We start from the raw sequence: 13,617 nt of genomic DNA on the forward strand, positions 1-13,617 counted from the left end.
GATTTATTGGTTTATTGTATTTAATGTTAGGCCATAATGGGGCTGTCATCAAACTGGCGACCTTCTGTTTGCTTGTACACCATGTGATGAATTACAAATGCCTTTACAATGTCCGTGCCAAGGATTTAACCTCTGTTAATGCGACGAAAGCTGGATGTTAAAAGAAAGTTGTAACAATTCACCTTACACTACAACAGCAAGGGAAATGTACATACGCAAAAGATAAGGTTACGGGTGGATCTGATACCTGCCTAGGAGAGTACAATCAGCAGCCTGCTTACCTTCGTTAAACAAGCCCTACCTAAACCAGATAAGTAATTAACTTGCACCTGTACACACTTAAAAAATTATACATTAACAAAAAAAGTCCATAGGATGGGTTTCACAGCGTGTATTTAAAGATATACCAGGTTATACCACGGCGGGCAACCCTCACAGACATCATACAAACATTACAGACATTATCACCATTTCCGCCATACATTCAATTCACCCTCCAAAACCCCCAAGGTCCCAGCGGTTCAAATGTTCATTCCAATAACTTAAATTGTCCGTATGGAACCAGATGTAAGAAGAAGAAGGAAAAAAATAAACCCAAAAAAGATACCAGGTGAAGCGTGGCAAGCCGCCGCAGTCAATAATATTCCACAGTTAACTTACGCAACCTCGCCCCAGTCTGTTTAGCCGATGGGATGGGAAGTCTCAACATGTAATCTGGCAAAAAGAGTTGCTTTGTTCGTTTGTTGAGTTCGTCTGGCAAACATTACATAGAGCCCACTAAACTCCAACCGCTCCACCTGTTGCACTGCAGAGTTCCCCCCAAACGTCGCTTCCCACTCTCCTTTCAAAACCTACCCCGTGGCAAAACAATAATGAATGGGAAAAAATACATAAAGAAAGGTCCTTATAACAATCCGTGATACACCACAGGCTTCTGATATACAGTTGCTTTTTTACCCGTGAAGGCAAAACCAATACACATAAAGCATGTTTACCAACACATTAAAAGCTGTACCTGAAGGCAGAGTAGATGACTATTACGTTGTAAATGGCTAAATTACAGTGCATGTGCGTGCAAGTGTGATCTTATGTGTGTGGTCATTAAACCTTTGCTTACTGAATCAAGAATCTCCTGAGGATGCAGTCATCTGTGTACTTGACTTTTTGTCATTTTACAATGACTTCTTATCTTCCTTCTTGTCACAGTGCTCTAAGACCTGTGGCCGTGGACTGAGGAAGCGGAGTGTGTTCTGTCGCAGCACTGATCCTGGGGCCAAAGCAGTGGTGGTGCCCGACAGCATGTGCAGACAGCACCACAGGCCCAAAGCCCAAGAGACATGCGTCCTGCGGCGCTGCCCCAAGAACGAAAGGCTGCAGTGGATCCCCACTCCCTGGGGAGAGGTAGGAGAAAAGAGACATGAAGCGATAGAAGTAAACATTTTTTATTTCCTGTTTAAAGAGTTTGAAAAGAAATTCACCCTGAAGCACTTGAGCTTTGTGGGTCCAGTTTTATTAAACATCAGGAGCTTTGATGTTAGTCCTTCAGAATTAAGAAGACAAAGGCTCCTTTCTAGTGCTCCCATCATACAGGGAGAAATCCATCACAGAACAGAGACAGCAGTTTCACAGCCAGCAGCCTCAGTGGACCAGAATGCAATGCAACATCAAGACTCTTGCTTCATCTGGACTGGAAAAACTATCAGCAGTGCTTAACTTCACATATCTTCACTGGACCTGTTGAAAGGCAAACTGGCAGATGATGACAATGGACAAACTGGACTGGAAGTAGATGAGGCAGGTTGAGGAAAAAAAGAATTACTAACTAAATAGGTAATGTTGCTGTATATGGAATAAAAAGGTCAGTGTGGGCAAGGTTTGCAGCACAAGACTAGCAAGCTCAAACACAATGAAAATACTTCCCAGAATACACGAGATACAAGAGCCAGACACATACTCACCCACGTACATATGCACTGTCTGCTCTGCTCAAATATAATGACCGATAAATGCTCAGCAGAGCACCTAGTATTTTGGCTCTATTACTACAACGATAAGTGACCTTGCTACTGCTATGGGAACCCACCACATTACATGCACACACACTCAGAGTTCATTTTCTAAAATTGTCCCTCCTGCCTGCGCTATGTTTCAGTGCTCCCGGTCTTGTGGCTCAGGCATCCAGAAGAGAGAGCTTCGCTGCGGGGAGAGAGACTCACATGGAGGGTATGTGCCTCCAACTGCTCAATAAGACATCCCTTACACTTTAATAGATCAGAACGATGTGACAGTGTTCTATCTGTGTGCGATCCGCTGAATCAGAATCTCACTGTTTTCAAAATTGGAAGCTCTGCAGGAATGGTGATTTTGAGCAGACAACCCATCCTCTCCCGCACAGGTATGTGGAGTTTCCTATACGGAGGTGCAGGAATATGGCCAAACCTTTGGTGGATCTCCAGCAGGGCTGCAACCGCAGTCCATGCCCAGAGCTCCCTCGGGTCGTCCTTGGCAGAGCCACCTCTAGTGCTGTGGTCTTAGGCTGGTACGCCTCTCCCTGGCAGCAGGTACATTTTCTCATGCTTTGATCCAAAACTGTCTACATGAGAGACTTGAAGTGCTATATGTGTGTTCCAGCTGATAGGCTTCCAATTTGTTGCTTTTCTCCCACATGTGACTCAACACTAAATGGATATTTGGTTGAAAATTGTGTCCCGGAACATTTAACACATGACTGGACGCTCAAACTAGAATCATATGCATGACGACACTTAGGTTTCACATCAGTTACCAGGACAAGGACAGTAAGTAGAAAAGGTGATTTTATCTGTGTATAGGAGGATGGCAGGAGTCAGTAAAAACGTAAGAGCAAATACTGAAAAGAATGTTTCTATAATGGATGTAATGAGGTGTATGTGTTTTTTTTTTAGTTTATGTGGAAACCAGACAGTGGAGACAGTAGTTTGACAAAAAAAAAAACTTAACTCGAGGTCTACTTGCTACCTTATTCCTGAGCTTTTAACTGCATCTTGCAGTCTTCCTTAGCAGATGGAGTTTGTTATGGAACTTTGGAGGTCAGAGGACTAGTAAGGGGACCTTAAGTTTTTTTTATCAAGCTACTGTCTTCACTATCTGGTTTCCATTCTAGAGTACACATGCACAGCAATACATACACCAAATATATAAATATGAACAGCAATTGACCATTCATTAAAGCCCCGCCCATCTTACCATTGTCCAATCATTAGTAACCCTAACTAGGCAAGGCTGGTGAATCAAGCTTTGTATTTCTCCATTGTCCATGGGGTCTAGTAAGAGAGTTACTCTGCATTTACTGTGGAGGTTGCTGTCTTTCTTTAAGGTTTTCAAAACCCAATTGCAAACGTTTAAGAAACTGATCAAAACATACACTGCTATCATTAGCCTGTCCAGCTAACTAGATCACTATCTACTGTGGAAAGGTAATTGTGGGTTTCATCCAAAGCTAAGTAGCATTTTATTAGCTTACTACATTAGTTTGTAGGGTTGCATGTTATGTAAAAAAAAAAAAAGCTCAGTTCACCACTAGGACATCCACTGTGTAGTAATTTAGCCAGTCCTGGATGCTATCCATGTTAACAGTAATATTAGCAGCTCTGTCCTGCTCTATATTGGATTTTGTGAGTGTAGCTTTAGCCTCAGTCTAAGATCAGCATTCTTTAAAAGTAGCTATTAGCAAAAAGCATTCCATTGTGTGATCAGTTGCTTCTAAACTAACAAATCTACCAAAAACGCTTCCATCAGGTTCACTATATTTATTATCCCCCACCACCTCTCACTTCAGTGATTTCTGTTTACAATGCCACGTTCTCTGGGTGGCCCTGACATGATGAGGATGGCAACACAACGTCTGGGCCAAAAAAGTCTGATCAATACTTGACACAAAATCAGAAGAACCAGTATCTTCTATCCATTTTTTTTGTGGCATTTCACTTTATTTTGACAGTTACAGTAGAGAGAGGCAGAAAAGGCAAGGGAGAGAGAAGAGATGGCTCGCAGCAAAGGGCTCGGAGCGGACTCGAACCCAGGCCAGCTACCGGGGTGCCCCTCCTGTGATCCAATATGTTTCCCCCAAAACCTCAGAGGCAGACTACAGTTTAGGTGGTGGTAGTTCACAGACACAGTGTAGTTCTTAGCCAGCAGTGGCTCGCTATGTGAAATGGGCCTCAGATGCAATCCCCAAACTACACTCTGTTACTCAGCCTATCGTGGCAGGTTGTGTAGGCTATGTGTTATATCATCTATTATGCAAAAAGTCTTAAGGGCAACCTCTTATAGCACAGTGTCTTATTCCGCTTGATCTCAAGCTTGTGATCCCTGTATGTTTCCACCAGAGAAGATATCTCCTGACAGCTTGCTGGAGGGCAAGTACATGCTGGATAGGATGTTTGCTTTCTTCATCTGTTCATCTGTTGTCTCTGCATAGATTTTTCCTCCTTCCTTTCCCCTCCTCCCTGTGCTCCTTTTATGACGATTCCCTTTTCTCCATGCACTTCAGCATTTGATTCCCTCCTATTTATATCTCTGTGCCTTTTTATTTACTACATTCATTCGGCCCCTCTTTTTGTTTCTGTCTCTCCGCTGTTTCTCTCCTGTCTCTGTCTCAGTGCTCTGTGTCCTGCGGCGGAGGAGTCCAGACTCGGTCTACCCAGTGTCTCCGGCAAGGTCGCCCTGCAGCTGGCTGCCTGCCCCATCAGAGGCCTGTCACTTCTAGGGCGTGCAACACACACTTCTGCCCCGCTGCTCCCCCAGCTCCGGCACAACGCCACGGTCGGGTCACAGCTGCTGGACCGACACTGAAAGGTAAATTCCTCTGAGGGAAAAAGACAAATTCATCTAGTTTCATTCCCTTTTCCCCATGAAATTACAGTACTGTGTGGAGTTTGCGTTACCTGTTTTGGATGGTTCCCATAATCTAATTACAAGTAGCTCAAGTGAATTTAACAATTGTCTACACAGTATGTTTTTTTGCATATATGATAGCTCACTGGATGACTTGTCCAGTTGTAGCCACTTTATATTTAGCCCAGCTGGTTTTTAGTGAAATATCTCAACAGAAAATGATCCACAAACAAAACACTAGTGAATATAATCATGAGTTGCAGCCTTACTATGTACTGCTGCTAAAAAATTGTGCCTCAATTATTTTTTTCCCCGCAGATGAACACTGCATGGACCATTTCAGCTGGTGTCACTTGGTTCCCCAGCATGACGTTTGTAACCACAAGTTCTATGGACAGCAGTGCTGCAAGTCCTGCTCCAGCAAGAGGCCATAGAGCTCCGATACCGCTGAGTCTGTGGCTTTTGGCCCCTTAGGGGAAACAACACCACAGAGGCCATTTGGGAGTGATTACTCACAACCCACAGAACTGTGCTCACCACTTGTGTGTTTTTCTTCCTGGAGTACTTGACTAAATAATTTTGTAAAGAAGGAAAAGAGAAACTCTTTGTTAAAGAAGGCAATGTGGCTGCTGATGCTCATCTGTCAAGGCGGTCAAGTCATCATGTCATTGATCACATTGGAACTGGAAAGACAATGCAAATTACAGAGCATCTGAAGACTTTTATATATATATATATATATATATATATATATATATATATATATAATAATATATATATGTTGTCATTTTGTTGAGTGTTTTCCTTTTGAAACCTCTAAAGCTACAAGCCATCAAGAGAACAGGAAAGGACAATAGCATTTTTGCTCACTTATATGTTGTATTTTTAAAGGCGTCTGGTTTCATACTCCTTTATTTAAGTTATTATGGTGCTTAATATATGATTTTACATTTTGTCAGGTGTACAGTGGATCTGTGACATGTTATTTCTATGTTTGGATTTACCATAGGATTGTGCCAGTCACCCTTGGATCCACATTATCAGATTTTATATGAGGCATTTAGTAATCAATGGTAAAATGTCTCCTGCACTTCTCCTTCACACGCTATCCGCTCGTTATGGTTGCATTTTTCATGTGCATTCCATTCATGTTAACGCTATCAAAACATGCCTTCCTGTGTACGTAAAACATTTTACTCAGTAATGTTGTGAGTGGTCATTTTTTATCTCTCCTATATGGTTATGGTACTACAACTTGATCATCTATCTGTCTTTCCTTTCATGCATTCTCTCTATTGATTACAGCCCCAATGATGGCAATAACGCACTGCATTGTCTGCAGGCCTGCGGGAGAGGAGACTAGGGTGACGAGGGAGAGAAGAGGATGATTGTAGGTTGAGCATGGGTGCAGTCTATATAGCAAGATGTTTTGCTTGTTAGCAGTTAGTTGTTAACAGTGTAGGTTTATTCTCCACAGCAGTCCAGTCAAAATGCAGCTCTGACGTGGCAGAGAATTGGTGGACTTCAGCTGAGCGATGACACAGTCACATTCAGTTTGGTTTTAATCAGCCATCACTTGAGCAATGTAATACCTGTCTCACAGAACAGCAGAACAATGGCTTGAAGGCTTCATTTGACTCATAGACACAAACGTGTGTCTCTTTGTGTCCTTTGCACACTGGTCATAAAAACAAATCAGATTTCTTCCAGTTGTTGACATCTTGATGTATTGTTTTCCTGTAACACGGAAGATGCTTTCTGGGCTCTGCAAATCCATTCAACCTTTATTTATACAGGATGGAAATGTGTTAAATGCTGAACAAAAGAAAGTTAGTTTGGTTGAATTGAGCTGCGCTAGCTCTAATTTCCTGAAAGATACCAAATAAAATATCAGATCAGAATAACATGTTGAGTTATACTGGTTTCAAATAATTTGAAAGAAGTAACTTACACAAATGGAAAATCATAAATGTGTTGAATTGTGTAAAAAATTACTTGTTATTATTACATGTTGTATGTTATTTGTACAAACAAATGCCTCCTGGGTTGAAGTGAAATTAACTTTTAGTATGTCATACACAATATAATCATCTGGCAACTGGAGCCAGGTATTATTTTGCACCTGTATTACCATCCAACCAGTCACATCATAGATACACTTATTCAGTTAAGCCAGCCTGCTCTTTAAAGAAACTCACACTCTTTGCTTTGCACCCAATTAGTTCAGAGGCTTCTGTAAATCTCCATTTAGTGTGAGGCAGGTGTACATTTGGTTTATGAAAGCTTTGCAGCTTCCCACTGCAACTGAAATGCTGTTCAGGGCAGTGAATCAAAACATTAACGTTGCGGGCTGTAAAACCAACAGAATTAGCTTAAAGATGCTAAAATGCCCTGTAAAGCAGAGGGGAACTGCAGAGTCTGATAAATCACTTCAAAAGACCCCTTTCACGTTACACATGCTCATTTAATACATTGTTGCTATGAAATGTTGATAGAGCAACTTTAGTAAGTTTTGTGTGGCATCAGTGTTTTCTTATATGCTAAAATGTGTTGCCTTCCCGGCCTCCCCATGAACACAGAAAGCATTACCCCCAGTTAGAGACTGGGTTGCCAGTGTTTGTCTGGCCACTCAGTTGGAATCCGCTGGCACTATCACTGGCCTCTTTGGCAACTGTAGACAATTGATGGACTTTTTGCCCCCTCAAAACTTTATTAAGTTGGAAGCGTGCTGAGATGTATGCTGCCAAACAGTGTTTTTCTTACGGTGATTATGCCACCCTTTCTCACACTGCGGGGGCTGCGAATGCTCTTTAATCAACCCGTCTGCATGAATCACAGAGCCTGGAGTCCCCACATCGTCTCGGCTGCATGTTGTTTACCGGCATGCTGTGAGCCAGACACCACAAGCTGGGGCCCACGCATGTACACACAAATATGGCGGCTGGGCTAACATACACAAATATAACATGTTCATTGAGCATCAGATTGGCTGTGAAGGTGTGTATTTACTGTGGTCTTGAATGTGTGTAGGTGAGAGCGTGCATGTTTCGCATGCTTTCCCGGGGGCCTGTGTTTGCTGGTTGACTTCATTTGGTGTGTGTGTGAGTGACTTACATGGAGAGAGAGAGTTTGTACAATACATATGTATGTCCCTACGAACCAGCTTATGATGTCTGCCTCTCAGTGGGGCAGCAATTTCACTGCTGAGCTGATGTGAGAATTTCCATTTCTACATCCTGCTTTCATTTCCAGATGGGACTGAATTTTCCCTGTCCATATTGCTCGTAATGACATATCTTGATTATCTTAGCATGGGGAGCCACATCAACCCTAAGAAGCAGAGAAATAAAGAGCCCAAGGCTCAACTAAAGAGAAAGACAGAACTTAGCGATGTTTAGTACTGACAGAAATGTGTACGCATGTAGCATTGAAAACTGGTGACATATCAAATGCTTGCTTAGATTATTGTTTACTTATTCTTTGAACAGATTATTCCTCATTTAATCATGATGTTGGTCATTTTTATTTTGCTAAAGGGAGAGTTTTGTAAACAGACATGGTTGTATTCCTGGTTATATTTCCATATTGTTACGAAATTGCAGGTACAGTTTAGCATTAGCACTGGTATCACAAAATGTAAATACCAAGCTCTGTCTATGTAGAGATTGCACACAGCTTTACTACAGCTTTTTATTGTCAGTGTGGCTCTGGGGCTCTGGTCGGTCCGCCACTTTGGTCCGGACTGAAATTACTTGACAATAATTGGATGGATTGCTGTGACCCTTGCAATTTCATTTAGTGCCACCATTAGGTTGACATTTTAGTTTTTGGTGAAACGTCTCGACAAAAATCAAATGGAATGCCATAAAATTGAAATTAAATTCCCAACCTGGCTCTCTCCATCTGGCCACCTAATCATCCCCCAGTGTAATTGGCTCTATGTTTCCCCTCCCTCTCCACCTCAAGCTGATGTGTGGTAAGCGATCTGGCACAAAATGACTTCTGTGCATCACCCAGGTGGGTGCTACACATTGGTGGTGGTTGAGGTGAGTTTCCCCCCTTCTAAAGTGCTTTGAGTATCAAGATACAGCGCTAAATAAACAAAATCCATTATTATAATTATTTAATATATATATATTAGTATAAAATAAAAATGTCTACCAGGCATTCATGTCCTCTTCAGAACAAGCTGGAGTAATGTAACTGAAATTTTCTAATGGCACCATCATCAGGTCAAAATTCCTATTTGTCCAATCCTTTTTTTATGACCAAATTCCTGCTAAACTAATAGCATTCCAGCTGTACTTTGAGTTTTGTGCCAGATTTTGCTGAAACCACTGCTGTGCCACAGTACACCCCCTCAGAGCTGCTCTGGAGATTCTCAGTCTTGTTTAAAATTCCTGTTTTCATCTCTTCTATTTTCATGAACAATGTAACAACCTTCCTCTGAAAGTAAAGCTTGTCCAAAGTAAAATAAGTGCACCAATTCTCCCTTTTTGGAAAGAGAGTACACAATCTGCACACTGAACCAAAGTAGATGCCTTGTTCTGTCAGCTCCAAAATAGGCTTGTCTCTGTTAATACCTTCCTTACTCAGGCTGATCGATGCAGGTATTTCTTTCCTGGTTTCAACATGCTCTCGAGGTCCTTCTTTTTTTCCAGCTGGCAAAGCACCAGTCATTGTCCGTCCAGCTGTAAGTCAGGGCCGGCTGTTATTTCCAGCTTCGACATTCCTCCACTAGCCGACTGTTAGGCAGCTCGGCTAAGATGGTTGTTTGTGTGCACTTCGCGTGCAGTGAACCTTGATAGGACAGCTCACAACTGACAGTCAGCCTAATCACATCTTAACAGAGTTCCATCTTAGTGTGTGTGTGTGTGTGTGTGTGTGTGTGTAGACTGAGAGAAAGTCAGGGTGATCTCTCTATTTCTTGCAGGGCTTACTCTGAGGGCAGGCTTCAGAACAAGTGAGAGCTGTCATATTTCAACGCCACCTCTCCCATCAGTACCTCTGCATGAAGCAGAGTTCACTGAGCGCGTGCCCACACATACAAAAAGATAACAGACACACACTCTTACCCCTTTCTTAATTCACCCTGGATTTCTCTCTCTCTATCTCTCACATACACACACACACACACACACACACACACAGAGGCCACAGCGGCTGTTTGCTGCAGGGTGATTGCAGGTGGATCACGGCATTGGCAAGGCTTCAGAGATGCGCGGTTGCGTGGGAGTCGCGGTGAGGGTCTCATTTGTTGATGCCAGGAGTCTCCTCCGACGTTAAGAGATCTGCCCCTCGCAGATCTCAGTGATTAACAGCTCAAAAGACGGCTGACAGCAAAGCACAAGCCAAGCCTTTGTGTCTCTGTCACGCTGGATGATTTAAGAGTCGGGTAAAGACCCGTGGATATCTCACTCACGCTTAACTAAACCTCCTCCGCTCTCCAGAACCCTCGATCTGATCCTTGCCCATCACACGCTCCCATTCTGCCTCTCATTAGCCTCCTCCTCTATCCATCTCTTTTTGTATATATATTTTTTACCTCTCCACTACATCCTTGCCTCTCCTCTCCTCTGCAGCATCCCCCTCCACCTTGATTTCTCTAACCCTCATGCCACCATCACCTCTCTCTCACACTCCTTTAATCTCATTACCCTTTCGTAAACTCGGAAAACTTTGTAGTGTTTGGCTTTTGGAGCACCCAAATCACTTTATAACCCCACCTGCTGTGTGTTTTCTGTCTGCAGTGTCATCTGGGAATCAGCCACAGCTGGTGTCTATGCAGTGAATCTATCCAGGTCTTCACATTCAGTTTTAAAGGCAAAGCTTCCCTCTTATGGGAATCTTCTGGCACTTATCTATTCTGAAGCAAAACCCACTGTATTTTTAAAATATACCATTTGACCCTGCTAATTTGACCCTTGATGAAGAATATTTCTTCATTGATTACTTGAACATTTTGCAAGAACATTACGCCATCCCTGTTTGTCACACTGCAGCAGAAGCAGCACTATTCCCAGTGGTTGCTTGAGCACCACTCTCACAAAATATATTCTACCTGTCTAACGTTTATTTTGATTGTGTTGACCACACAAATGTACAAATACGCTAACCAGCATCACAGAGCATATGTCACCCTCCCTCAGCATATAGTTAGTCTTGACAGTGGACGGTTTCTTTCTTTTTGCATGCTCATTCTCTCTCACTCTCTCTAGTCTAGGGCATAAAAGTGGACAAACCAGCTGCTTTTCTGAGCATCCCCTCTCAGTTCCATTGAGTAAAAGGCTTTTACTTAACATATTTTCTCCTTGAGGCTATGAATATTATTGATCTGTGTGTTTGCTGCAACTCTCTCTCATCTATCTTCCTTTGAGCGGCCGGTTTCTCATCATTTTCCCCTGAAATGTAAGAATTGATTAGGATCCTCGGGGCCCTGTAGGCACCAGCTGTAGCAGTGCCCACCTGCCTGTTAAACCTCTGACCTTGAGGAAATAGCATCCAAGTCGCTGCAAAGGGACTGGTGCTCCTTGCTTGTGTCTCTCTGTGTGTCCTTCTTTTCTTTGCATTGTTCACATTTGCTCTTGTTGTGTTTGTTCAGTGTGAGTATGTATGTGAATGAATCAATGCAAAGCAGAAAGCTCATCCATTTCATTATCAGAGGAGTTGATGTTTGTCCCACCCCCTCTTCTTCCCAGTACATGTACACACACATACATACGTACATATGTGCACACAAGCTTCCTTTGGAACGTGCTGTGTGTGACAATGGAACCAGCTTTAAACTGCCACACACACTGAAGGAGCTGTTGAAGAAATGAGGCACACTGCGGATCAGTTTCCTGCCTGACCACCAGAGGGCAATGCTTACTCAATGATTTCCCAATGATGTTCTTCTAGTCTTCTTCTCCCGACCACATTTTACACCACATTTTAAATGCAAATTACAAACAACAACATAAACAAAGAACAACAACAGCAAAATAAATCATACTCTCTAACACCTAAGATGAGATGTATGCAAATCGAATTCCCTTGATTTCCTTGCCCCCCAAAACAAAAGCATTTACTTCTCTGACCTCTGTCGCCTAGTTAAACATTATCATCAAGTTTTGCACATTCTCAAACTTCATTTTGACAGGCGTCATTTCAATATTTGTTACTCGGTCATATTTTATTGATGAACTGCGTGCTCACGCTGGCCACAGGGAATATACTTGCACAACAGATATGTAAATTCCAAGCCTATCAATTTTTCAGACTTTTTGGTCCGGACTGCCAGCCGAATCTCTGAGGCGATCCTTCATTTTTGCCCCTTGTGGATAAAAAGATGAATAGGTGAAAACAAGCCAGGCTTGATTTTTAGACCACCGGTGATTTCCTAAGTAAATGAAGTGCTCTCCAGCACGTTGAGGGCAAAGCTGAATTACAAATAATCAGGGGGAAACATCATCAGACGGAAAGAAACAAGGTCAGAACTATTACCAATTAACTATTACTTTTTGTGCAAAGCAAGCAACAAAAGTGTAAAGGGTGGAGGTGGGGGGGGGGGGGGGGGGGGGGGGGGGGGGGGCATTCTCCTTCATTTTGGAAAAAACAGCTAGTGAGTGTGTTTGTAGGTAATTGGCCAAGGTTACACACCTCAATAAATCAAAGCCATGCAAGTGCTTCAAACAAGGACACAGCAGTGGTCACATTACAGCAGATACATTATTTTCAGACACATACTTTACTTCATCCTCATACATAATGACTCTACTTCCCACTGCTGGCTTTCAGCACTCCCCATTACTTGACCTCACACTGTACGTTCTGTTGTATTGAGTGGCACACTAGCGGATGAAGAGCCTCCACATCAGGCTCGCCTTCAACTAAAGACTTTAATCTAATTGAGGCCTTTATGAGTCTGAACAGATTGCATTTTGAAAGAGAAAGGCCCTATGCTGAACAAAAGTCTCTGAAGTCATTTCAGAAGATTCACGTGGTGGTATTTCAACTCAATGGAGAGAATTTCTGAATGTTCTAAAAGGACAAATTCTCCATTGCTGCTGTGTAAAGTTGATCTTTACACAAATCAGTTAAATGGATCAGAATGACTTGATATAATCGAGGCAAGTTAAGACAAAGTTGAAGTCTCATCCTACCTCAGCCGCACATTGACTAAATAACTCAGCTCTGTAAGGGGGCTGGTGTGCAAAAACCACAATATTTATTGATATAAAAAGGCACTAAAAGAGTCCATCTGTATGCTTTGTGGTGTGCAGAAAATCTTGCATCTTTAAATCAGCAGAAAAAGAAAGCACTGAAGGAGGTGGTTTGTGACAACTCAAACAGCACAAGCAGAAGCTATTTACTGCAGTTAATACTGTATGTGTGTGTGCACGAGCTGGTTTTTGCTGTGTGAGTTCATGATTGCGCACACAGCAAAGTTGTGTAGGAATAAATCACAAGTTTTCCAAAGACAATAGTGACAATCGCAGGTAGATCTCAGCCCACTGAAGTGTCTGTGGCTGTCAGAAACAGCCCTGAAATGGAAAGATTTTTATATATATACAGACAGAGAGAGAGAGAGAATGAGAGAGACAGACAGAGACGGAGTGAGAGAGAGGAGTCTGACAGATTTCAGTGACAATGTGCCTTACAGCCACATCCTCAGTGCTTTTTACCCAGTGCCTCTGGTGAAGTACACACATGAAAGTGAAGGAGGCATTGCATGCAGCCATAACGGCGAATGGCACCATT

At 42.6% G+C, this 13,617-nt stretch overlaps 1 protein-coding gene across 1 annotated transcript in view; it reads left to right on the top strand.

Moving 5' to 3' along the window:
- Positions 1-5,606, top strand: part of adamts18 (ADAM metallopeptidase with thrombospondin type 1 motif, 18) — a 57,848-nt gene extending 52,242 nt beyond the window's left edge. The window contains exons 20-24 of the mRNA XM_038702188.1: positions 1,207-1,401; positions 2,153-2,223; positions 2,396-2,561; positions 4,641-4,836; positions 5,194-5,606. Of these exons, the coding sequence (XP_038558116.1) occupies positions 1,207-1,401; positions 2,153-2,223; positions 2,396-2,561; positions 4,641-4,836; positions 5,194-5,309 (744 nt within the window). The 3' untranslated portion in view covers positions 5,310-5,606. The remainder of the gene's footprint in view (positions 1-1,206; positions 1,402-2,152; positions 2,224-2,395; positions 2,562-4,640; positions 4,837-5,193) is intronic.
- Positions 5,607-13,617: the final 8,011 nt, after the last annotated feature.

The sequence above is a fragment of the Micropterus salmoides genome, unplaced genomic scaffold, assembly GCF_014851395.1.
Source record: "Micropterus salmoides isolate LMB-PRFRI ecotype aquatic unplaced genomic scaffold, ASM1485139v1 Ms_hic_scaffold_6, whole genome shotgun sequence".
NCBI lineage: Eukaryota > Metazoa > Chordata > Actinopteri > Centrarchiformes > Centrarchidae > Micropterus > Micropterus salmoides.